Source organism: Amblyomma maculatum, chromosome 1 (assembly GCF_055883805.1).
Source record: "Amblyomma maculatum isolate TAMU_Amacu chromosome 1, ASM5588380v1, whole genome shotgun sequence".
NCBI lineage: Eukaryota > Metazoa > Arthropoda > Arachnida > Ixodida > Ixodidae > Amblyomma > Amblyomma maculatum.
Genome location: NC_139344.1, coordinates 317,670,666 through 317,693,239, shown reverse-complemented (window position 1 = coordinate 317,693,239; position 22,574 = coordinate 317,670,666). Strand labels below are relative to the sequence as shown.

Genomic DNA, 22,574 nt, shown 5'->3' with positions numbered 1-22,574 from the left:
GCAGTGTTAATGAAGAGATGGGAGATGCCTTTGCCCTCCGGTTAGCCTGGTTAAGTTGATGAGGGTAATTGTGAATTTAACTAAATCTAAGTAGTCAGTATTGCATAGATGCTCACAAATATGTAATCGTGCACTGTGCAATTGGTTGCGTTTAATTTTGTGCCATTGTGATACGTGTGTGCATCTGAATCTTGCCGCTGCCGTGGCAGTGTCTTCTACGGCAATCAGCTGCTGAAAACAGTACTGCAAAATATGGCCTCCATCTTTTGCTGTATTCATGGGTTGACCATGAAGGCGCCGAATGAATTTGGAGCTGCGGCAGTTACGTTTCAATGGAGGCGAAGTGCAAAAGATGCCCGTTCTGCTTTGTGATTGCATCGCTCATTAAATGACCAAAGGTAGTCATTATTATTAGCAGCCCTTCATTTCAATATATCTTTCTTCTTTTTTCTTACACTCCCTTCTTCAGTCTTTGCTTGACGGTGAGGAATAAGGCCTGACCATGGAAACAAAAAAAAGCGTGCTGCACAAAGTCATACACGTTGCTGGGAGCAAGGTGGTGAAAATTATTCTGCAATGCTTCACTGCAGCACATATTTCTCTCATCTATGTCTCACGTGATCTTTTACCACATACCTGAAAGCGTGGTTAAGGTTCCCACCTAGAAATGTGATAGTTACGGTGCCTTTCGAATGGTAGTAGGACAATTACTGCACCTTACCTTGAAGAGTTTTCTGAGCCTTCCCTCTTAGTGCTCTCTTCTCATGTCTGGGATGATGTTGTGAGCACACGTGCTCACTGCTTAGTTTCTTGGTCAACAAAGGCTGTTGCTTTAAGAAGAAGGAAAGAGCCCATCTGGAAGCTTTTTGTTGCGCAGTTTTTATGCAAGTTTTAGTAGATGAAAATTTTGTTGTTGTGCTGCGTGTAATAAGCATGGTTTTCATGTTATCAGATTTTTATGTAACATCACTGTAGGGAATATTGATCAACTTTTTAATGTAAAAATCTTGACAGAAATGTGCCTTAGGTGCTTTTTGCTGTTGGCAGAGCTAGAGTTTCTTGTTGAATTGTGCCTTGCATCTGTAGATACTAACCGCGCTTGTCTTTCCTTTTTTTTTTTTTTTTAAAGATGTCTGTAGTTATAGCACTGGTCAAAGGTTATAACTTCACGTGGCGTAAGCTGTTAGTGTCAGGTTTGTGATGTCACCAGAAGCTTGTCTCTTGCTTTGTGCATTTAGTTGCTGTGCACACTACAAAAGCAGTTGGAGGCCATGAGACCAATTGTTTATCCCTCCCCCCTCCCCATTCTGCCATGCATGTTCGCAGGAAGGAGGACGAAGTGCAATCCACAATGCTGCAGAGACTCTCGTCTGCTGTCAAGACAAATCTCCTGTGCCACACATTCTTCACGCTGGTGTTCCTCACAAGTGGTCTCGTGCTCAATGTCTTGCAGCTGTTCGTCTACTGCTTGGTGCGGCCCTTCTCACGGCACCTCTACCGCCGCATCAACTATTACCTTATCTATTTCTCCTGGTCACGTGAGTACTGGTCAATCTGCTTATTATTTAGCGACTTTCTCAGAGTGAACGTTGTGGTTGTCATTATGGTGCATTGTCATTGGGTGCACTGTCACATTGTGCTCCCAGCCATTTGAGGAGGTTCGTAGCAGAGTGAGGTGGGTGTTTCCACACAAGATCGAATGAAGGATGATTAGTTGATCTTTTTTTATTTCTTTCAAAATTTTGTATCTTGTTGCCTGATGACTGGAAAAAAGAGATCGCTAATTGGTTTTGCTGTCAAAAATTTTTTCGAGGCATGGGAAATTAATAATGATGAAGAGGTAGAGTGCTGTGCTTATCTTCTTTGCTGTTTTGGCCAACTTTGGTTATGAATTATACAAAATTGTCTGACTAAATATATGCATGTTTTTATTTGTATTCAGTTAATTTTTGCTTTCCTGCATAGTGTAGATATTAAAAAAGAAAAATTCTCAAAATCAGCCCAGGAAACGAAATTTTACCTATTTTACAGGCCTTTATTTAAAAAAGGCTTATGGCAGAGCAACAATAATTCCACGCTATGTTCTCAGCATAGTTATCTGTCAAACAGGTAAAGCTTATATTTATATAATGTTTCAATAGAAAGATACAATTGTGCTGTCTCTGTTGTTGAGTGCCTTCAAGCTGTTCCTTGTCTTCCTGCAGAGGTAGTAGCCTTGGCTCAGTGGTGGTCTGGAAGCCGCATCATTGTGTGGGGTACAGATGAAGACCTGGAGGCTCTTCTCAAGGATCACCACATGTGCGTCATGAACCACAGCTTTGAGGTGGACTGGCTGGTCTGCTGGATGATCTGTGATCAATTCAAGATGCTTGCAGTGAGTCCTTCCCTTGCACTTATATTGTTCAGTACATTTGTGAACCCTACAGAAATATTCTTACTTGGTGGTCTTAATTTTAGACCCCATGGTGTGGCTGTATCCTTATCTTATTCGTTACTTGTATACCTCTCAGGTCATGTTTTTGGGATAGCAAAAGGATCAAGTAGCGTGAAAATACTGCTACTTGAAGATAACATTGCATGCTCTGTAGCCATTATGGCATGCAGTGCCTACATGGCTACAGTGTTAGGCATTCTATAAATGCATATTTTGTAGCCATAGCTTACTTGGTACAGGGTTAAGTGAAGAGATATGGGGAAGGCCATTGTCTTGCAGTAGGTGTAGTTAGGCTGACAAATGGTGATGATGAATTCTGTGTGCAGTTTGAGTGTCAAAACATGCAATTTGTCCTATTACATGCACAGACAGAGGTGAACAAGTCCTTGAGGTTATGTTGGAGGGGATGCTTCAAGGCAACTCTCCTCCCAAGAAATATGCACCCAACCTACCATCAGGCATAAAGACAAGCCAGAGCAAAGTTAATCCGGAAATACTTCGAGCAAAAAAAGGATTATTTACCACAGTGGGTGGCAAGTGGTGATTATTCACAATCGGCAGGTGGCCGATGCACTTTCAGCCATGATGCAACAACAGCAGGAGAGGTGGCTGCATATAGCTCTCACGGCTACACATCTCACCTCACAATACATACTCCCAGACTCAGCAGTAGTGTATTGAAACTTCTTTAATGGTAGGATTGCTCTGCTTTCAATATTAGTCCTTCAAGTCAGACAAGTCGATGCTCAGTTTAAACAGTTGGTGTGGATACCGGAGCACCAGAATATAGAGAGGAACGAGTTTGCACATAAACCGGCACACAAATCGTCTCGAGCTTTTCCCCCTGGAACGCCGATATATGTGCCTCGTGATAGGGCCAGTTTGATCCACTCGCAACAAACAGGATGCAGTAAATTTTCCCGTCTAAAGACACCAACCCCTCTTTCCATCCCTCTAACTTATATAAATATTTTTGTCATTGGGTGAAAATTCTTACTTTTTCTCCTGGCACTCTGCCAATTTATTTGCAAGTTTTTTATGAATCAGTTGTGACAGAAGGCTTAGCTGAAGGCAATACATGTATTGTACATAACTGTCCCTCTCTGAAAACCTGGTTTTGCATTTTCCAGTGTTCGATACTAGTTTGGCTTGCATGTCTTGCACAGATGGGGCTAAAATATCAGCTTTGCCAAGTCTTCACAAATTTTGTAGCTATCCTGAAATTGGTTTTCTTGCTGGGTATCTGTAACTGTTAGAAAAAAAATTGGCCATGGTTAAGCTCTGGTTAAACCGGGTTGAATTACGTTAGCAATTTTTGGGTCCCTCGTTTCACATGGGACGGTTATGTCAATCAGCCTGCCAGGACCCTGCGGGGTTAAAGCCGTATTCGGCTCTGCTGCGGCTCAAGGTCAAGCGTGGCCCTTCCAGGTACGACGCGATGGGCTAAAACTTGGTGCAGTATTGCTAATGCGATAAAATTTCATTGGTTTTGTTTTAAACCTTGTAACTCCTTGCACGTTACATAAGATATGGACTGCACAGATGTCTGCAGTTTTCATTTCCGCTTACGAGCCTGCCTCTTCGTCTAAGCTCCATATTCTTTCTACAGTTTGTCGAGCACTTTGGTTAGTCAGGCTCCAAGTAGTGCGAAAACAGTGTTGGAAGATTACCTACTCCGTTTTAATCAATCCAAGTTGCTATTTCGGTTTACCGGCCAATCCACAATTTCCACGACCTATAACTTGTCTTTCATTCCGTTTTTCTTTTTAACTGTACTTAGCTGGTCCATTTTGTCTAGAGGGCACGAAAAATGAGCACTCTAACTTGGGGATACACTTTGCGTTCAGTTTCTTGCCCTCTATGCGGCTGCGTTTCGAATTCTGCATTCATAGGCACTTTCGGCGGTGAGTGCACACCATCTCGCAAACTAATTTAAATTTTTTTACTGCGCAGATGACAACCAAACTTGGCGAGAAGATTATTTAATATACATACAATTCAGAACAACTAAAATTGAGCGGTAATTTTAATTTAAATAAATTATTAATTATATAGCTACCTGATTGCAGATTACAACATGGTTTAGGCGCTGGAAGTGGTTTGTTGCCATAACTGCCTCACTAGGTGAATGGAATGGACTACCAGTAATGGTGCATATTGTTCATAGATCACTGCTGATTACAGAATGATAATACTAATTCATAAATCACCACTGTGAGTGCTCGTTCCTAGTGAGCATTACAAGATGTGACAGGCCACCGATTTCTCGTTGTCTTCTTTGCAGAACGCCAAGACATTTGCCAAAAGGTCGTTGATGTATGTTCCAGTCATTGGCTGGAACTGGGCCCTCTCAGAAATTATCTTCCTGGAAAGAAGCTGGGAGAAAGACTCCAAGACCATTGGCAGCAAGTTGGACCTGCTTCTGGACTATAAGGATAAGATCCTGGTGAGTGATTACTTTGCTAATTGGAGGGAAGCAGAGCAGGTCGGAAGAAAACGACTCAGGCTGCATGTTGAACTAGCATTGTTGGTGAGCAGAGCAATGATGCAAGTGAGTTGATTCCAGAGATTCTAGAATAAGTGAAGTGCACCTATCAAGTACAGTAAAAGCTCACTAATTCGGATTTCTAGGGACTGTAAGTTATGTCCAAATTAACTGAATATCCGAGTTATCGAGAGGACGAAAATAAATAAATGCGCGACTTTCATAAACATATATTTATTGCACAAAGTAATAGAGGATGCTCGTATGCCTTCTGCAGAAACCCACGCGGATGCTATTTTTTAAAATCTTTCCAGATGCTCAGCAGCTCGCATGTTGTCTGCAGTGCCCAACAAAATTCTTCTAATACATGCTCAGGGTACTCTTTTTCACATCATATTTCTTGGCTTCTTTTTGGGAGAGCCCATTCTTAAGGGCCTGCGAAATTTCCACTTTGGTAGCCAAGTCTTTGGCCTCGTAGCTACAGATTTGTACATAAGTGGAGTCAGGCAGGTCCCTTGCTCTGCCCCTCTGGCATTCCCCGACGAAGCGCGACCACACTTGGCATACCTTGATTATTAGGAATTTATTTACATATTGCGCGCATATGACACGTATCACTCGGAGTGCGGCCTCTCCGCACGACACTCCGGTTCAGTCCCTTCTGTCGTCTTCTCTCCTCGTTCCGTCCACCGTGCTCCCTCCGATCTTTCTCTCCCTCCGAGAGTCCTCCTCGCCAGGTCCACGGCTTTTCTCGCATCCCAAGCTTCCAACTCCTCGGAGGTTCGAACATTTCCCAGAAGCCGGCGACCGTTGAAGACACCCGCTCCCAGCCGCGGGCAGCGGCCAGCTCAGATGACACGGGCAGTGCTCCCTGCGGGAGCCCATAAATTTCTCTTCCTTGTCGTCCTCCCGGCGCCGGTTCTCGGATCCCCACCGCCGCTTCAGAAGGAAGGCTGCCCTGGTTTCGGGAATGTGTTCAGAACGCTTCGCGGAACGCACGGCACACACAAACACTCAAAACCCGACCGTTCGTTCTCCCGGTGCTTGGGGCAACACACAGCGCGCACGACAGCCCCATCGCCACTGTGATGCATGACTTCTTGGAATGCAGCACACTTCTAGAGCTCAACATCACTCGCGCTAAACTGAAACAGGCAGATGCCTCGCAACTCCATATTCAGTACACCATGGCAAACCAAAATATAACATATGCACAGAATTAAAGACCCCCTCCCGCCCGTGCCATACACCCGAGGCTATGGAGCTGATGCCACAAACCGCGACAATGCGTCAGCATTGTCCCGCTGATCCCGCTTTATGAACAATCACCAAATTAAATCTCTGCAGTGCCAGTGCCCAACGCACTAGGCGGGCGCTCTGAGGGGAAGTCAGAGTGAGAAACTTTAATGGATTGTGATCAGTGTTTACAGTAATTTCGGCTCCAAACAACCACGTCTCCATACGCTGGAGAGCCCAGATGATCGCATAGGCCTCACGCTCAATTGTGTCCCAGCGACGCTGAGTCGGGCTCAGCTTTTTGCTCAGAAGGCCACTGGACGCTCTCGACCCTCGGCGTCGATCTGCGACAGGCAGGCGCCTACTGCGAACTCCGAAGCGTCTGTAGCGAGTACATATCCTTTGTCTGAATCAGGGGCAAATAATACAGGTGCCTCCGCAAGACACTGTCTGACCTGCTCAAATGCTCGATTCGCCTCTTCTGTCCATGGTATTACGCTAGGCACTCTACGGTTTGTCATATCTGTGAGGTGCAAGACCACCGTGGAATAACCCGGTACATAATCTCGGTAGTAATTGGCCAACCCCAGGAAACTCCGCAACTCTCTTTTAGTGGTCGGTTTGGGACACTCTTGTAGGGCAACCACTCGTTCAGGATCAGGAGCGTGTTTACCAGAGCCTACAATGTGTCCCAAGTACTTCACCTCATGCTGCGCAAACCTGCATTTTGCCGCGTTTGCCGTGAACCCTGCCGCGGAAATGGCCGACAGCACTTTCGACAGGTGCTCTAGGTGATCCTCCCATGTCTTTGAATGTACCGCCACATCATCGATGTACGCGCACGCGTATTCCTGATGTGGCGTGAGGATCTCGTTCATAATTCGTTGGAAAGTCGCAGCCGAATTCCTGAGACCGTACGGCATCACTCTCCACGCATATTGTCCCCGGTGAGTCACAAACGTCGTGTACTCTTGGGCAACCGGATCGAGCGGTATTTGCCAGTAACCTTGCAGCATGTCAATCACTGATATATAGTTTGACCCAGCCACTTGATACAACAACTCAGTCGCTCTTCCCATAGGAAACGCATCCTGTTCGGTCACTGAGTTTAATCGGCGATAATCAACGCACAGTCGCACGCCGCTGTCCCTTTTTGCAACGCACACGATCGGATGTGCAAACCCGCTCTCAGTTGGATAGATCAGACCCCATTCCGTTAACTCCCTGACCTGTCTCTCAACCTCATCTCGAAGTGTCAAAGGGACGCGGTATGCATGAGCCCGCTTCAGCTCACCACCGCCTTTCAGACGAATCCTGTGCATTCCCACTGTGCATCTCCCAGGCGTTTCAGAGAACGTGTCGCTATGCTGCTCCACGAGCGTCCGGAGCTCACTCTTCTGCTCTTCACTAAGGTGATAGACTGCGAGCGTAACCCGCGAACGGGCGAAGTGGGGCAAAGCTGGCAATGACGGGATTTCACCGAATGCCTCATCCTCTTCGAAAATGACGCCCACTGCGTTCACCCGCGTTACAAACGGTCGGAGCCGATTCGCATGGATACTCCTCCTAGACCCATCCTCGGTTTGCACGAGATAACTGTGAGGTCTCTCTTTACGTACGACACTTGCGGGTCCTACCCACTTCGCTGCGAATTTGCCAGCGTTGTCTGATCCCTGAATGAGAACTGTTTCACCCTCCTGGAAATGCTTTTGCTTGGCCCTTCTGTTGTAATTTGTTGCGTACTTTGTCTGCGTCAGGTGGGCTGTTACGGTGGCTCGTTCGTTCGCCGCCGCCAATTTATCCCTTAACCCGCGAAGATACTGCTCCCCAGGAGTGTTGAGGCCATCCGGTACTGCCCATTCTCCTGACCAGGTCTTCTGAAGGATAGTTAGCGGTCCGATAGGTACACGGCCATACATCATTTCAAACGGACTCTCTCCCATTGTAGCATTCGGGACTTCCCAATATGCCCAAAGCAGGAAAGACACGTGCCGATCCCAGTCACTACCATGGTTCTGAATTGCATCAAACAACATACCCTTGAACGTGCCGTTAAACCTTTCGACAATGCCATTACTTTGTGGGTGTTCCGGCGTCGAGAATCGCGGTGTCGCCCCCATTCTCGCTAGGAACTCCTGCGTGAGGCGTGCCGTGAAATTGGTCCCTTGATCGGAACACACTGTTTCCGGCACCCCCATTCGCGAAAAGATGTCGAGCAGGGCGTCACAGGTAGTCTTTGCAGTGAGTGAACGCAAACACACCACCTCAGGCCATCGGGTGCAGAGATCGATTACGCATAGTGCATACCGATGGCCCCTTGCAGAAGGCGGTTCGATTGGCCCAATACAGTCAATATTAATGACCTGGAATGGCGTGTCAGGCCGAGTAATTGGCACGATCGGTACTCTGTCACTTGTTCTCACCCGGGATTTCATCTGACATCCTTTGCAGCTTTGGCAGCAACGTTTTATGTCCGCAGTAATCCCGGGCCAGTAAAAGGCACCCTTAACCCTCTGAAGAGTCTTCCTCTCACCTAGGTGACCAGCCCACTCAAGAGTCATGGGCAAGCCTCATCACCTCCGGACGGCGCGACTTTGGCAGTACAAGCTGCAAACAAGGGCGACCCATGATCTCATCCTTGTGATAAAGTAAACCGTCCTTCTCCACCATTCCATGGCTACCCACTCCGGCCTGCTCCCATGCATCCCTCAGCGTAGAATCGTCCACTTGCGTACGGCGAAATGCTTCATGTTCGGTAGCACCTGCGCGCTCACAGTCTCCCACCTCGTCGCCGTCACTGTGCGGTCTACTGGTCGTAGTGACAGCCGCGGTCACCGCCGCATCTCCGCGCACTCCATCCTCGCTTCCGCTCTCTAGTGCTGCATCAGCCGCTGTCACCGCAGGTGTCTCTTCCAGCAACTGTGCGTGCGTGTCCGACGTGATAAGTGCATTTATCCGTGGGGCCAATTTATCTGTCACGGCACAAAGAATTTCGGTGCCAGCCGTAGCTGCACCGACGTACTTAGGCGTACCCAATAGTTTCAAGGGCACATACACCAACTCTACCAGCACTTGCTCCCCAAATGCACCAGTTAATTTTATTTTTGAGCCTGTAAGTGGTTCATGGTCTCCCAGAATGGATCGTCTGATTACACTAATCTCTGCTCCTGAATCCAAATGCCCCACAAATTCGGCCTTCCCGCTACCTAACATGACCGTATTGAGGGCGCGGAACGGGCGTTCCCCACCGTTTACGTTTTCATTTCCGAAGTTAGCACCCGCAACCCGAGCCACTAAGCCTCCTTCATCTGTGTTCGTTTGCACGAGGTTCGCCTGTGCTGACCGCCGTTTCGGACACTCACGGGCTAGATGATCAGGGAGGCCACATTCGTAGCATTGCCTATGTGCCCTGGCATATGGAGCCGATCGTCCGGCCTCGTCATAGCGCGTCCTAGCCGAGTCAGTTGTTTTTCTCTCTCCTTACCGGGCTTGCTGTACCACCCACCGATTCTCCTGTGCTCCTATTAGGGTCTTTAGCGATCTGGCTTTCATCAAATTGTTCCGCGAGGTTGGCCACTTCATCCGGGCGCATTGCCTTCCCTGTAGTCTCATTTTGAACAACAAAGGCCCGGGCATCGGGACTTAACATCTCCTTCAATTTGTCTACCACTACGAGCTCTTGCAGCTCTTCCAGGGAAGTAACATTATAACTGTTGCAATAATAGGCAAAATAATTTTGCAGTCGCGTTGCGAACTGGTCCCATGATTCATTTGAACCCTTTTTTGAGTAGTTAAAAAGTCGCCTGTATTCAGCTGACGACAGCCTGAGCCCTTTGAGAATCGCTTCTTTGAGCGCTGCGTAATCCCTGCGCTTTTCCGCCGAGAGCCGACCGAGCAGTCCCCTAGCCTTTTCGTTCAGTCTGGGCAGTACTAAGCCCGCTCTCCATTCATTTGGGACGCTGTAGGCATCCAGCGTTGCTTCAATGTCATCAAACCAGCTTGGGACAAGCGCCTCTTCCGCTGGCATGTCTAACAGCACTCCCTTCAGCATGTTTGTGTATTTTAGCCTCCTATCTTCCTCCGCGCTCAGAGGCGCCCTCACCGCAGCACCGGCACTGCCGTTGTTAGACAGTCTTGCGTGCTCTAATTCTGTTTCCGCAATTTTTAATTTCATTTGTAACAATGCCATCTGGTCAGCGACGGACACTGCTGACCCTTCGCTGACGCTTCGCACCTCGGCAGTCGACACCAGCTCCATCTGCCTCTCCCCCTCTTCGCTTCGGGCCTCTACTTCGGCCTCGCGACTCCGCAAGTTATATCCCGTGGTTGCCATAATGCCCTCAAAACAGGAGCCAACAAGACACCCACCTGTCCAGACTTGCGCTGCAGGAGAATTCTGCAAATTCGTCGACGCCCCCGGTGCGCGCTCAGCTGTGGGCCCACATCCTCCGTCCGGTTCCCGGTCGGTTCCGCTTGACGTCGGAGATCCTGTCGACTGCGCCAGTCAGGCAGGTCCCTTGCTCTGCCCCTCTGGCATTCCCCGACGAAGCTCGACCACACTTGGCATATCTTGATTATTAGGAATTTATTTACATATTGCGCGCATATGACACGTATCACTCGGAGTGCGGCCTCTCCGCACGACACTCCGGTTCAGTCCCTTCTGTCGTCTTCTTTCCTCGTTCCGTCCACCGTGCTCCCTCCGATCTTTCTCTCCCTCCGAGAGTCCTCCTCGCCAGGTCCACGGCTGTTCTCGCATCCCAGGCTTCCAACTCCTCGGAGGTTCGAACATTTCCCAGAAGCCGGCGACCGTTGAAGACACCCGCTCCCAGCCGCGGGCAGCGGCCAGCTCAGATGACACGGGCAGTGCGCCCTGCGGGAGCCCATAAATTTCTCTTCCTTGTCGTCCTCCCGGCGCCGGTTCTCGGATCCCCACCGCCGCTTCAGAAGGAAGGCTGCCCTGGTTTCGGGAATGTGTTCAGAACGCTTCGCGGAACGCACGGCACACACAAACACTCAAAACCCGACCGTTCGTTCTCCTGGTGCTTGGGGCAACACACAGCGCGCACGACAAGTGGCTACATAATTTGCTTGCCAGTCATCATCTTCAAGGACACTCAAATTCAAGGGAGTCGAGCAACTTTTTCCTCTTTAGTACGGGGCTTGATGAGTAAGAAAGCAAGTTCGGGGCTGTCTCGTTCAAATTAAGTCTCAATTTTAGGCAGAGAAACTACTTCGGCGAACAATTGCCGGAAAATGTGTGCGTAGGCCAAAGAATTTTAAATCCACCTTGTCAGTTTGTCATGAAAAAAATTTAGTAGCCAGCCAATGGTTGATGTGTAATTTATGCTGTAACGAAAGGTGGGCTTTACTCTTTGCAGGGAAAGTTGATTTTAGAGCGCTACATGCTTAAATGTTGGTTTTTACAAAGTTAAATGCTGAACAGCAGTTCTAGCAGCAACTGCTTTATGCAAAGCGATTATTTTGCAATAGAATAGTACGGACCCTACAATAACTGTACCGTTTTAAAGGTGCACTTTCTCTTAGAAGCCATGTGATGAATTTGACTTGAGATATTACTGTGCTTTAAAGGGATGCTCAGTACAGTTTCATCCAATATTGTTTTTAGCAAAAATCGACTTTACAGCTGTGTTGATGTTTGTTCGATAGAAAACAGTATTGTTTACTGGAGAGAAATGGGGATTAGAAAATTTGCTTAACCCTTGATTCAAACTCTTGTCACCAGCACCACCAAAGTGTGAATGATGATGTAGCCTAGCCATGGATCACACACAGAATTGTCTTTACATCATCTTCTTGGGATTAGGCTTTAGTAATGCACCGATGCAGGACAAACTTTATTCTGACCACAGTTACATACATGGTGGTAGAGCATGCTGCCGCCGTGAACCTACACTGTGCTGTTACCAAATGTGAACTCTTGCTTTTTCCTTCACCTCACTCGTATTGCCACTCTTCCTTTATTATTGTCCATGTTAATGATCATGCCATCAAGTTGGCCCCTCAAATTCAGGAAACTTAGACATTTCATTCAGGCCAATTGGCCGAATGATCATACTCTTCAAGTCCTTCACACGGCTGTCGATCACACCCTCTGCCTCATAAGGCACATATCTAGCAAGCACGGAGGCCTCCATGAGTCGCAGCTTGTTTATAATGTCCAGGCCTTTGTACTTAGCAGACTTACATATTCACTACCGTACCTTCACCTATCCTGCGCGGAAATAGATTCCTTGGATGCTATCATTCTTGTCCATAAATGCACTCCTGGTATCCATGTAATTCATTCATCGAACATTTTTTTCAAACTGGCATCCTCAACATCTTCCCTGAGGTAGCAGAAGCTCATCTCGCCTCACAGTACACCTGTCTTGCCTTTACCATTGCTCTTCGGCATACATTTCAATCCGTACCCATCGACTTTACTTCTGTTACTCAGTCCAAGCATACTATTACCTACCGACATCAATACCTTAACATACCCCTTTATACCCGGTTACCCAATTACATGCACCCTGTTCACCATCCACGACCGTGTCTTTAATGAGTGGGAGCCTGTAAAAAACATTCAGTTCACCATCCACAATCGTGTCTTTAACGAGTGGGAGCCTTTCAAAAACATTAAAAAATAGTAGAACCCCGCTATTATAAACTCTGATATAGTAATGTGAAACTGAAGTCCTAGTTCATCATCTTCCATAGACTACTGTACATTTTCCCCCCTTTATAGTGAAGCCATTTTTGGGAAAAACAGGTTATAGTAAAGTGCGCTTGGCTGCTGCAACGACTCCCACGATATGACATCGCTGCCCGCGCACTACCCAGAATCGTGAGGAAAAGATTTTTTTGTATTTGAAAACAGAAAAATAACACCGAGTGTCCTTTTAGTGGCCTACTTTACGGAGACCTTGGAGCCGTGAGGGAAAGTACGCAGCGCGTAGAAAAAAAAATAAAACTGTCTACAGACATAGAAAGGAGGCATGCGGTCCGTTCAAAAAGTAAGGAAGGGTAAAAGTGCAAAAAGATAGGGAAGGGAAAGAAATGGGCGAACATTCGCAGCACTGTGCAGTACAAAGCATGAGGCGGCGGAGGTATGAAATGAAGGTGCAGCATGTGCGGTCTTGCAGCACTTGACTGCCACATGCATTTATCATTTATTGCCTTTTAAAAGACAGAAACAGCAAAAAGTGACACTGTACTCATGCAAGGCTTTGGTTTTCACATGAAATCGAACTTAGTTGTATTCATAGCCACACTGTCCTCATGCTTAAAAGGTACATCCACAAAATGTAAAAAAATTTTACAACTGAAAAAAAAAAAAAAATGCACAACTGGATGATAAGAGAGAGTTTTAACTATCAGGCTGCACCTTTAGGACCATGTCATCATTAACAACTGATATAGTAAAGCTTTTTGCTGGTCCCAGTGACTTTAATATAAAGGGGTTCTGCTGTATCTTTCGATGCCGCAGACGTGCTCAGTGTTGATGCGGCTGAATATCCCTCTGGCCCCTTATTCCCTTTCAGCTGTCGATTCCAGTGGCCACCCTAAAACGGTTGCCACTATTCACACTTTCTATTGCAGAAGAAATCATAGATGTGGGGGAGTGGCCACCATCGCTTTTGCTTTGACCATTCCCGGCATTGCCACCATTGTCAGTGATTCTAAGTCAGCTATCCATAATCGAGCTTTGTTCCTTCTCCCAGAACACCCTCCGGCCCTCTCTATCACGCTTCTTTTGACCCCGCACTTGCCTAACTGGCTCATGCTTGTGCCTGGGTGCTGTCTGGGTGCTGGCCATGGAGTCTGCTTTCGGCCACGTGGTGCCGCTTACTGCGCGGGGCTGCCTCCTCTCCTTTCATGGCACATGTTGCCGTTACCGCCTCGATCGCCTTCTATACTCGCCCGGCACATTGCGAAACCTTTTGGTGTCATGAGATTCTATGGCATCAGCTTCAGATGCACACTTTTCCCACTCCTGTCTTCTGCCACCTCATCCACACAGCTATCTATCCCTCCTCAGCTTGTGATTTCTGCCCGGCCAGAGCCAACTTTGAGCGCATCATGTGGGGCTGTGTCTGTCACTAGCCACCTAGATCCATCAGTACATATTCATTCAAAGGAGCAGTAGGAGGCTGCCCTTTGCAGCCCAGCTCCTGACCTCCAGGACAAGATCCTGGATTGGGCTCAGAAAGTAGCTCATCCAGCTTAGGATCTTTGATGACCCATTCCCTTTCGGAATAAAGCTGTCATTAATTCGTTCCCTTTATTCAGTTCTTGCCTACATACTCTCCCGGAGGCCTTTCCTCCTATTAGAATTTTCCAATCAGTATAAAGTCTTACGTAATCTTTAAGGAGACAATTTTTCATTTTTTATGTTCATTGATCGTCTGAATCTAAAGTTGATACTTTTGTGACTGATTGGTGCATTGACTTTTGCTGGCATGAAATGCGCTGTGTTATGTTAATGTGCATGCAGTTGAACTGGCTTATCTGTCAAACCACTGTTTGTGTTTTGAAAGGGGGAAAAAATGAGTTAATTTTAGCTTTTAGGCAGTGGTGCTCTAACATTTTATTCAATGATGTTGTCTATCTCAAACTGTTTTTTAAGGCGAAAACCTTTCTTGGCTCATGAGTGGTGTCATCAGATTCCGTGTGCAGAAAGTGCTCACCAAACCAATTTTAGAATAAAAAAAAAAAAACAATAAAAAATAAAAAAAAAGTCGGACCACCGGCATGCGAGACGGGGATGCTGCCACTCTGCCACGATGCTTTGATGTTTGTAGCTGAGTAAAGGCGCGTCTAGTGAATTCACAGTTTTGCTAAAGAAACACAAGAAAAGAAAATTGTGGTCAATGCGGGAATCGAAATTGGACCTATGGCACGTGAAAAGAAGACGCTGCCACTTAGTCACGGCACTGCGATGTCTGTAGCTGAGTAAAGGTGTGTCTAGTGAATACACAGTTGGGGGTTAAAAATGCATGGCACAAATAAATCATAATTGGGGTGAAGCCCCATGCACAAACTTCAGCATCAGCATCAACAGAAGCAGCAACAGACCACCAAACAACCAAACGCAGGTACAAATGCTTTTGCATTAATGCATGTAAGGAGACTAAAGTTCTCCCCAGAATAATTTCTCCGCTTGAGTCGGTTTCGTGTTTCTAGCTCTGCACGTGGCATAGTGCTGATATTGTGTATGAGCAAAGAAAGGTCATCATGGAACTGAATTTTCCACTCTTTTGCCTTTCTTTCTCTCTCTGTTTGCCAGCTACTAATGTTTTCAGAAGGGACTCGCTTCAACAAGGCCAAGCATGAGCTGAGTCTTGAGTTTGCAGCCAAGAGGAACCTGCCCAAGTTGAAGCACCACCTGCTTCCAAGGCCTAAGGGCTTTGTGTACTGCGCCCGCCACTTCAAGGAGCGAGGTTTGTTAAAACGCCTTTTTTTTTTTTGCTGTTCTCTTGGTAAGCTATGTGATGAGTGCAATAGGACATCGATAATCCAGTGAAAGCTCATTATTTCAAATCTTAATAATTCGAATTTCTGGATAATTCGAACTGCACTACTTGGTCTGGCCATTTTCCATTGAGGGCTGTGTATGCCCTGTCGCCCGTTAATTTGAATGTGAGTTGCTTCTGTTGCGGATAATTCGGACTATGCTTTGCCGTGTCTGAGCAGTTTGGTAGTAAGTAAACTCTCATTAATTTGGCCTTCAAGGAGCCAGAAAAAATGTTAGAATTGTTGAATGGGCTTGAGAAAACTGCCAAAAATTATTTCCGTCACAGTTATTTTGTCTGGTGAACACCTGTATTGTGGCTGTCTGCATTTTTGATGAAATCCAAGTGAGAACAATGGATTTCCCTGGTATAGTCAAGTGCTTGACTTTGCGCACACAGTTGGGAACGTTGAAGAAAAAGGGCTCCAAAATTGTAAAGGCTTACATCACCCTTTTAGCCATAGAGTTGCTTACACTCCTAACTAGAGGGAAAGCTGAGGGCGCTGCACTGCAGCCACCATGGGCGCGCTAAGAATCATGGGCCGTTGACCTACTTGGTGCGGGGCAGTTGGTTTTTCTCGGGTGCGCGGAGTGGCGTTACTATGATTTCTCTTTTTCATTATCATCATCATCTCAAGGTGAGTACGTAGACCGCAAAAGCCATAGTAGCGAAGGCGCAAAAGCAGACACCGCCAATAAAAAGTTTTTGTTTCCCGAAATGTCACTAAAAACTTCCTTAAGTGATTGCGCAAGCATAATTATTTTCAAAACGTTTTTTTCCTTTCAAAGTGTGCCTATTAAGTGCGAAACATTGGTATCTGTGCTGCTCAAAGCTAAGCCAATAGGAGAAAGAGCCATCGCTTATATTGGATAAATTTCACTCTGACATGCTGTTTCTCTCTTATTGCAATTTATAGTCACAAAAGTGAATGTTAGGACATTGTCTACGGTAGAACAACGTTTATATTTGCATTAGTTTTGGCTAAAAGTTGTAGTTCTGCACTCGGTAGGTATACGCCCCATGATGCTTGGGGCACCCATGGTCGCTGAACTGGTCTTCAGGAAACTCCATGTAAACTCCCATAGATGGCGACACAGCTTTCCCTCTAGATAAGAGTAAGAACACAGTCAGAACTGGGCATGGTCTTACTGATTGGTTTCCGATTGAGAAAGGAGTGAGACAAGGCTGCATACTGTCGCCCTGCCTATTTAACCTATATGCTGAGTGCATCATGAGGAAGGCCGGGATTGCTGGAAAACGTATCAACAACTTTAGATATGCGGATGATTCCACTTTAATGGCAGAAAGTGAAGTGGAACTCAAGGGACTTCTGATGCGCGTACAAGAAGGGAGTGAGAAGTTTGGGCTTAAACTGAACATTAAAAAGACAAAGATCATGGCGTCTTGCCCTATCAAGTCCTGGAGTATCAAGGGACAAGAAGTGGAAGCTGTGACAGATTTTCTCTTCTTGGGCTCCAAGGTTACACCAAAAGAAGACTGCAGCCATGAAATTAGGGGATGCCTGCTTCTGGCAAAGAGAGCCATGGCTAGCCTTGACCGCCTAGTAAAGAGCAGAGACATTAGACTGCCAACCAAGATCCGTATAACTCGTGCTATGGTCTTTCCAGTTGTGATGTATGGATGTGAGAGTTGGATTGTGAAGAAGGCAAACCGCCGAAGAATTGACGCATTTGAATTGTGGTGCTGACGGAGACTCTTGAGAGTTCCTTGGACTGCCAGAAGATCAAATCATTCGATATTGTCGACCATAAACCCTGACTGCTCATTGGAGGGTCAAATTCTAAAGTTAAAGCTCAGCTACTTTGGTCATCTGATGAGAAGAGAGGAGTCGCTGGAGAAAGATTTGATGTTGGGAAAGGTTGAGGGTCACCGGAGAAGGGGTAGGCAGCGAACGCAATGTTTAGATGGCATCCTCGAGGCGCTGCAGATAAAGTTATGTGATGTTAGGAAGATAGAGACTGGAAAGTGTGGCGCAATATGGTCCATAGGATAACGAAGAGTCGGACACGACTGAACGACTGAAATGAACTGAACGGAATTGAAGAGTAAGAAACTCTATGCTTTTAGCGGTGCGACATAGCAGTAGTGCCTCTTCACAAAATGGTCCCGTCACAATTTGAGGATTCTTCACCACACGGTCGACTCGGTAAAGCCTCGTAGCGAACCCCGGTTAAATTGCGCATGTCCAGCACGCAGTTTCAGCATACTGGAACTAGCATGTAGATGCTTGCGAGGGATTTATGTGTAGATGTTACAACAGTGTGACGTCATTCAAAAATCAAAATAAAAGAGCAGTGACTCGCCAACCAGAGTCCGAAACTGCGTGACTAGCCAATGTATGGGCCTGATCGCAGCAGTTGTATGGCATGAAGTTAAGGAAAGCGATACCGCAACTCTATGACTAAGCAATAAAATCGTCGTCGCTCCTGCAATGGACCCTTTCTTCTCTGCATGGCAAAAACCCCTTCACTATGGTGGCCAAACTTGTTTTGGCGGCAGAAGTTGGGTACAGTGCTGAAAACTTTTATGGCAAGCCCGATGCCATGCACAAACCTGGCGAGCAGTATTCCTTTGTTATTGAAAACCATGAGGAGGTAGTGTGTTGGGCAGAGAAGCTGACTTGCAGAGTTTTGCAAAGGGTTTATAGCACGCGCGAAGTGTGCAGACATCATTGCTCCTTGTGAATGAGGTTCAGGGAGGCCTATTTCTATAATTATTGGCTGCATGCGTCAGACTGCGACGCGATCAGACATCCAAAATATTTTGAGCGAGGCACCCTTTGTGCAAATTAATGCTGCCGCAGACTTGCAAAGTTTGAGTTACCAAATTAACGGGGGTTGAATTAAGATATTTTTACCGATTCCGGTGAGCATATTGCAGGTCACTGGAAGTATGCTGCCGCATCTGTCCGTCCGAGAAAGCGACTGCCAGTGCGCTGGGTAAATGGCATGGTGTAGGAGTTTTCTTTATTGGCAACACATGAATTAGTGACCTTTGCAGCCAACGGGATAGCTCCCGCGTGCTCATGACACCTTTCACAGCTACACCTGTCAACGTGGCTGCGGCGATCATCCCAAGCTTGCCTTGAGTGTGCCTGCCTGCATGCATGCTGGTGGTATAGTGCAGCAAGTGCATAAAATATGCAAATTAAGCTTTTCTTTATCTAACCAATAAGTTAAGGGTGTGCCAATTTCACGAGTTAATAGGGTTTTTGGCATAGAAGAGGCAGTATTTGGCGAGCCCTACGCGTGCTATCATGCGTTAAATAATCATCTATGGGCCTTAAAAATGCTGATATAGACAACATGCCAGAAATATGCCTACTCTGATTCTTCAAAACATTTTATGACATGGAGTACAACCATACCAGCAACATGCTTTTTCTGCTTAGATTCCATTTAAAACTGCTGTCGCCCCGTAGCAACGCACAGCAGCACCTGTATTAGGCATTCTTCTTACAGGGAAAAAAGAAAAAAGCTAAACCTTATTGTTCACTTGCGATGTAGATGCGAGACTTGCGTGGCACGCTTCATACAATGATGCGGCCCACTCGCCTGTGGTTGCTAAGCCTAATTGGTCTCCACTAAAGCTGCAAAGTGCTTTTGAGCTAGCCACCGCTGATCATAGGAACATGTTACCTTGCCATTGTCAGCACAATAATATGCTGTTATGAATGTAAAATTGCTTTACATAATGCCTTCTTGAGTGAAACACACAGAAAGAGGGAGGTGCTGCCATACACCGATCACTGCGGGTCGCGTGCAGTTCGTAAAACTGTTCCTACAAGCCGCCGTCTGCTGGATTGCATCGTTGCGCGCACTTGCCTCTGTCTTAATTACATTTCACATTAAATGCACCTGGACTCAAAAGTTTATGGAACACAATATTGAAAAAGATTTCATTGCTGTAACTGCGTACAGGTGTAAATAGGTGTTGGAATAGCTTGGAATGTGATTCTGAACGTGCGAGTTACACTGTGTACTGTTAAATCTCAAGCAGTGCAGCGTGGGTGCAAAGAAATAAGAATGTTTTGTCAGTCACATTACGGAAGCTTTGATGGCAGGCGTACATGTACAGTTAGATATGTAACCTGCACTATAAACCTTATTATTATGCAGTTAAACCCGGACAACTCAAAATAGTTTGATATACCATTAAACTGGATAAACAAAAATTGGCAGTAGATAAGTGCAGTAGGTAAGCTTGTTTGTAACATGGAAGCAAGAATACATTGTATCCATGCTAGTGACAAGTGGCCCACCAGCGGGATGGCAGTGCCCACTGGGCACTGCCAACTGGGTGCTATGCCTGACTTGTGCTCATTGTCCTTCGTCCAGTAAAAGTTGCTTTGCCCAGTCCCGTCTATTCCTGTTGCCAGTATTAATAAATGTAAGTTACGAGGATTAAGGGAGTTTGTTTTATATCTTGGCGATGGACAGTGTGCATTGGGGGCTGTCACTAGGCCTCAGTTAGGTTGGTTTCACTCCATGACTGCAGTAACTATGTAGTAGTGGAGAATGAGTACAAGAGACTGAAGGCCACCCTACATCTCAAGCAAACCCCAGTTCCCTCGGTTCACGCTTTTCACAGCACTATAACGCTTCCTTGCATCTAAAATAGCTCTGTGCACAAAAGGCCTTATAGAGGAACGGAGTTCTGTTCTGCATATCAAATGACTGGATAAATTGGAATTCGATGTACTGTGGTTTCTTCCTGTACTTTCACAAAGGATTTTCGGGAGGGGATAGTTAACTGATTTAGCCAATCATTCAGAATACTATTCGGCTTCAGTATATACTGGTGTGAGTGTAGAACCAAATTCCAAAGTAAGTCGATTTACAGCTAAATGCATTATATTATTACAGTGCTCTTCATCTGTTCGCTTAGCTCTATTCTTATTTATCACCAAGTGTATTCATTCTTGGGAAACATGACTGAACATTTAACATCTTGTTTCATATTAAAAGCTCCTGGCAAATTGAACCTGCACTGGCATTTCATTTTCATCATTGATTTTGTAGATCAGTGGTGGCATTTATTTAGCTAGGTGAAGTTTCAGCCGCATTGTATGATGCTGCGAACTGGAGAGTATACCACAACTGTTCTGTTGTTGTCTGTGCTATCTACATGCCTTAGATACCACTTTTAGACATCAGACTTCCTGGACTCTTGAAAGTGCTTACGAGAGAAAAAAAAAAAAATTCTCTCTTCTCATTTATGTGTTTCACCCGCGCAGCATTTGCATGTGTTATGTCATCCTGGTGTTCGTTGCACACTACAACCCTCATCACACACACATTTTGACCGCTGTTTTATTTTTTATTTTTGTGGACTGGTAGGATGCATACATCATATATGTATTACATGTGTAATGGCTGCAGCTTTTTCCAGGATTTGGGGTGAAGATCAGATTCGGCCATTACATAGATAAAGAAGACAAAAAAAAAATTGATGGTAGTTGTCTTTGTTAAACTAAAATACTCACATGATTTGGCAGAAAAGATATGATAGCGGCTAAATTCTAAACCCATTAGGCGCAGGAGCGAAGAGAGGTTGGCACATTCCAATACAAAGATTGAATGCGATTGTTGAACGGGATATAAACACCCAACAGGCAGGTGGCTGTGGTAGTGGTTCCATGCACTAGCTATTCTTGGCTATTCCTGACATCCTCTTTGGCTCTTTTAATTTTTGCACATGACCTGCCAGCAGCAATTAAAAAGTATTTCTAGAATTCTTGCACCACACTGTAGATGGCACTGTCAACCTTCTTGAAGTCACTGGTACAGCTTATACAAGAGTAATTACATACATTTATGTGGTAGTTTGGGTGATCAGAGGCACCGACTGATCGCTTTACTACGAGCAGAGCTACTGCTCCGGAGTGCCATTTGCACCTCACAGACCTCTTTTAGTGCAATAGCGCTACTTCGTGGGGCAAATTTGAAAACGGGTAGGTACCTGACAAGCCTTGACCTTTGACCTTCTCAGAAAAAGAAAATCTCTTGGAACTTACTTCAAGCAAGGAATTTCTTGGGAGAAGCAAGTGCAGAATCTTATAGCTATTGCCACAGCAGATCACTTTACCTGCCACTCTCTCCTGCTGTGCTTTGCATTTCGTCTTCTTAATCAACTTCCATAGATGCTCAATGGATTCAAGCACACCACTATTTCATTGCTCCCTTAAGTGTTAAGAGGCCTCAAAATTTTCATGGTGCGCTAGTAATGTTTTTGTTGCCTGCTTTTAGTGTGCTTCCATTGTCCCCACACCTGCATCCTCTGACTTTTCCTCCTCATCCTCTTACAGTTAATGCCACTGTTGCTGGAGCCAGGCTTCAGGTGCTCTGTAAAACAATCAATGTCTGTTGTATCACCATTTTGTTGTGTATGCATTGTATGGCGCTTGCATGTCTGGCCAGGGCTCAGGGACTTAACACTTCAACATTTTCCTAGAAACTTGATCTCGAGTTGAAATTGCAGCTTTTTTTGTTGTTCATGCAGGTTGCTCGGCTGTTTATGATGTGCAGCTCGGTTTCAAGCACTCGCCCAACCCCCCAACCATCAAATCGGTCCTCAATGGCCGACCATTTTTGGCCGACCTTTATTTCCGAAGGGTACCCCTCGACAATGTTTCAATCGACTCCGACGAAGAATGCACCAAGTTCCTCTATGACCTTTATGTTGAAAAGGTATGTCAGCTCTAGGTTTTGTTCACAGGTAACATTAAGCATGTTTTAGATATGCCTGGCACCTGAAGATGTGCGAGCATCAAATTGCCATATAATCCAGAATAAAAGTTGATGCTTTCTTGAAAAAAAAAGCAAGGTAAAGCTGGCCCTCCTGTCGGGGGCTCTCGCCCGTACCATGCAAAGGCGTTCTT

General features: G+C 46.0%; 1 protein-coding gene across 3 annotated transcripts in view; it reads left to right on the top strand.

The window, feature by feature from the left end:
• Positions 1-22,574, top strand: part of LOC146207202 (1-acyl-sn-glycerol-3-phosphate acyltransferase delta-like) — a 56,420-nt gene that overhangs the window by 20,365 nt on the left and 13,481 nt on the right. For all 3 annotated transcript variants that reach the window (XM_084608517.1, XM_084608555.1, XM_084608584.1), the window contains 5 exons: positions 1,327-1,538; positions 2,205-2,374; positions 4,719-4,880; positions 15,448-15,601; positions 22,196-22,383. In XM_084608517.1, the coding sequence (XP_084464643.1) occupies positions 1,327-1,538; positions 2,205-2,374; positions 4,719-4,880; positions 15,448-15,601; positions 22,196-22,383 (886 nt within the window). The remainder of the gene's footprint in view (positions 1-1,326; positions 1,539-2,204; positions 2,375-4,718; positions 4,881-15,447; positions 15,602-22,195; positions 22,384-22,574) is intronic.